At 39.2% G+C, this 2280-nt stretch overlaps 1 protein-coding gene across 1 annotated transcript; it reads left to right on the top strand.

Moving 5' to 3' along the window:
* The first annotated feature begins 1107 nt into the window (after window positions 1–1107).
* Window positions 1108–1878, top strand: LOC115088679 (olfactory receptor 2K2-like). Its single transcript, XM_029596936.1, has one exon. The coding sequence runs from the start codon at window positions 1108–1110 to the stop codon at window positions 1876–1878; it is 771 nt and encodes a 256-aa protein (XP_029452796.1).
* The last annotated feature ends 402 nt before the right edge of the window (window positions 1879–2280 follow it).

The raw sequence follows: 2280 nt of genomic DNA, 5'->3' as shown, positions 1-2280 counted from the left end.
TTAGCACTGAAGGGAGAGACATTGCCCTGCCAGGTCCTCTGATAAGACAGGAGGGAAGAGAGAAAGATACTGAAGCATGTTTGCTGTTTTTCTGGACCTTTGCAGTTTTTGACTTGTATTATTCCTGACAGGCTACACCCCCTGTTCAAGGTGGTCAAGGAGGAACTGTTTGCCTCTTTGCCCAACTCAAGAGGTGGTTACAGTGACCAGTGAAGGAAGAGACTGTTCATGTCACTGTTATTGGTGCCCTTTGCCCTCTCATGGTGCCTTGGGGTATTCATATCATTGTGCTTGCTGCCATAACCCTCATTCTACTTTGGGTTTTCCTTCAAGTATTGTGCTTTATTGCTCCTCTTTTGATGGATTGGGGTATTGAAGTCATTGCTTTGGGGGCCCTTTCCCCTCTTTTGCAGCCTTGATGTGTTTGTGTCACTGTTGATGCTGCTTTGTGCCTGTCATGGTGCCTTGGTTATTCAGGACACTCTTCCTACCACTTTGCCGGTTTACCCATTCTTCATGTCTTGGCGTGCTCTTCCCTCTGTTGCTAAAGCCTACCTGAAAATTTCTCTAAACTTAGATAGAAACTCCCAATCTTAGAGCCCAAAAAAGAATGCATTTCTTACCCTATTGACTTTAATAGTAAATAAATGGCCTAAAGAAATGAATACTTTTCGGCTCCATACTAAATCAAACGAATTACTAAGCCACATGAATGACCCAAACAGAAAATGTTTCCCCTGCACAATCCTACCTTGAATATTGGGTTGAATTTATTGTATATGATGTTTTATGATTTATTTATTTTATACACATATTATTGAGGATTGTATCTCAGTTTGAGAACATGTTGACATAACTGGGTAATACATGTTTTTAAATAAATAAATGTGTTTCTCTTCCTGTAAATCCCAACAGATTAACAGTATTGAATAAATGGGAAAGGAAAACAAGACATCAGTGAGTGAATTCATTCTGCTGGGATTCTCTGAGCAGCCTCACCTGCAGCTCCTCATTTCTGTAACGGTTTTCCTGGTCTTCCTGATCTCTGTGCTGGGAAACTTTATGTTTTTAATGTTAGTCTGTGCTGACCCTCACCTGCAGAAACCCATGTACTTCTTCCTGACTAACCTGTCCTTCCTAGATATTTGCAATACCTTCATCACTCTCTCAACGCTGCTGGACAGTCTATTGACTGGAGAGACACGGATTTCTTTTCCTTTATGTATGACCCAACTCTATTTTTTCTTGGCTCTCACAGTTACAGAATTCTTCCTTCTCACTGCCATGGCCTATGATCGCTACGTTGCAATCTGCAACCCTTTACGTTATGTTCTCATCATGAACAGGAGAACCTGCGCTCTTCTGGCATCAGCCTCTTGGATTCTTGGCTTTCTGGATGTGGTACCCCATATATATTTGACATCTCAGTTCTCTTTCTGTCAGGGCAATGTGATTAACCATTTCTTCTGTGATCTCGCAGCACTGATGAAACTCTCCTGCAGTGATATGCTCAAGATTGAAATTGTAATATTTAGTGAAGGTTTATTTCTGGCAGCTATTCCCACTGTATTAACTCTGACATCTTACTTCTATATCATCTCCATCATCCTGAAAATCCGTTCTGCACAGGGGAGAAAGAAAGCCTTCTCCACCTGCTCCTCCCACCTCACTATAGTTATTCTGTTCTATGGGACTCTATTTTGTCTCTACATGAGGCCAACCTCAATGTATTCACCAAATCAAGATAAACTCTTCTCCCTGCTGTACACAGCTCTGATTCCAATGTTAAACCCCATTATTTATAGCTTGAAGAATGAAGAAGTGAAACATATTCTAATAAAATTCATAGGTAGGAATAACTGTAGAGGTTTTAGTTAACAATGGCTTTATGTTATTGGAAATAACCCAAATATGTTAACACAGTACAAGAGGTCTGTGTGAAGATGTAAAATTTCTCTGCAATAATAAAATATTATTATTATTTAGTTCCAAAAAATCAGCTACCTTTTTCAGAACAGTGGATTATATATTTCAGCATTCTTGGTTGTTGCACTCTACAGTGATTCTTTTTTGTGTCGAATTTAATTTCTTTGTATTTTTATGCTTCTGTCCTATTCTTAATGCAGGTATTTCTTTTTGTTTTTATGCGTAATGCTGATAGCCTTAATGCACATTTGTCATTCCCTTGAGTGGTTAAAGTCTAATCACTAGACAGGTGGCAAATTTAGCTAGATGAACTTAACTAGCTAACTGGTAAAATATTTAGCATTGCAGCCATGC

This window comes from Rhinatrema bivittatum, chromosome 3 (assembly GCF_901001135.1).
Source record: "Rhinatrema bivittatum chromosome 3, aRhiBiv1.1, whole genome shotgun sequence".
Taxonomy (NCBI): Eukaryota; Metazoa; Chordata; class Amphibia; order Gymnophiona; family Rhinatrematidae; genus Rhinatrema; species Rhinatrema bivittatum.
This window is presented reverse-complemented; position numbering and strand designations above follow the sequence as displayed.

Excerpts from the sequence above, each read along its gene's own strand:
- LOC115088679 (XM_029596936.1), top strand. The coding sequence starts at position 1,108 with ATGTACTTCTTCCTGACTAACCTGTCCTTCCTAGATATTTGCAATACC.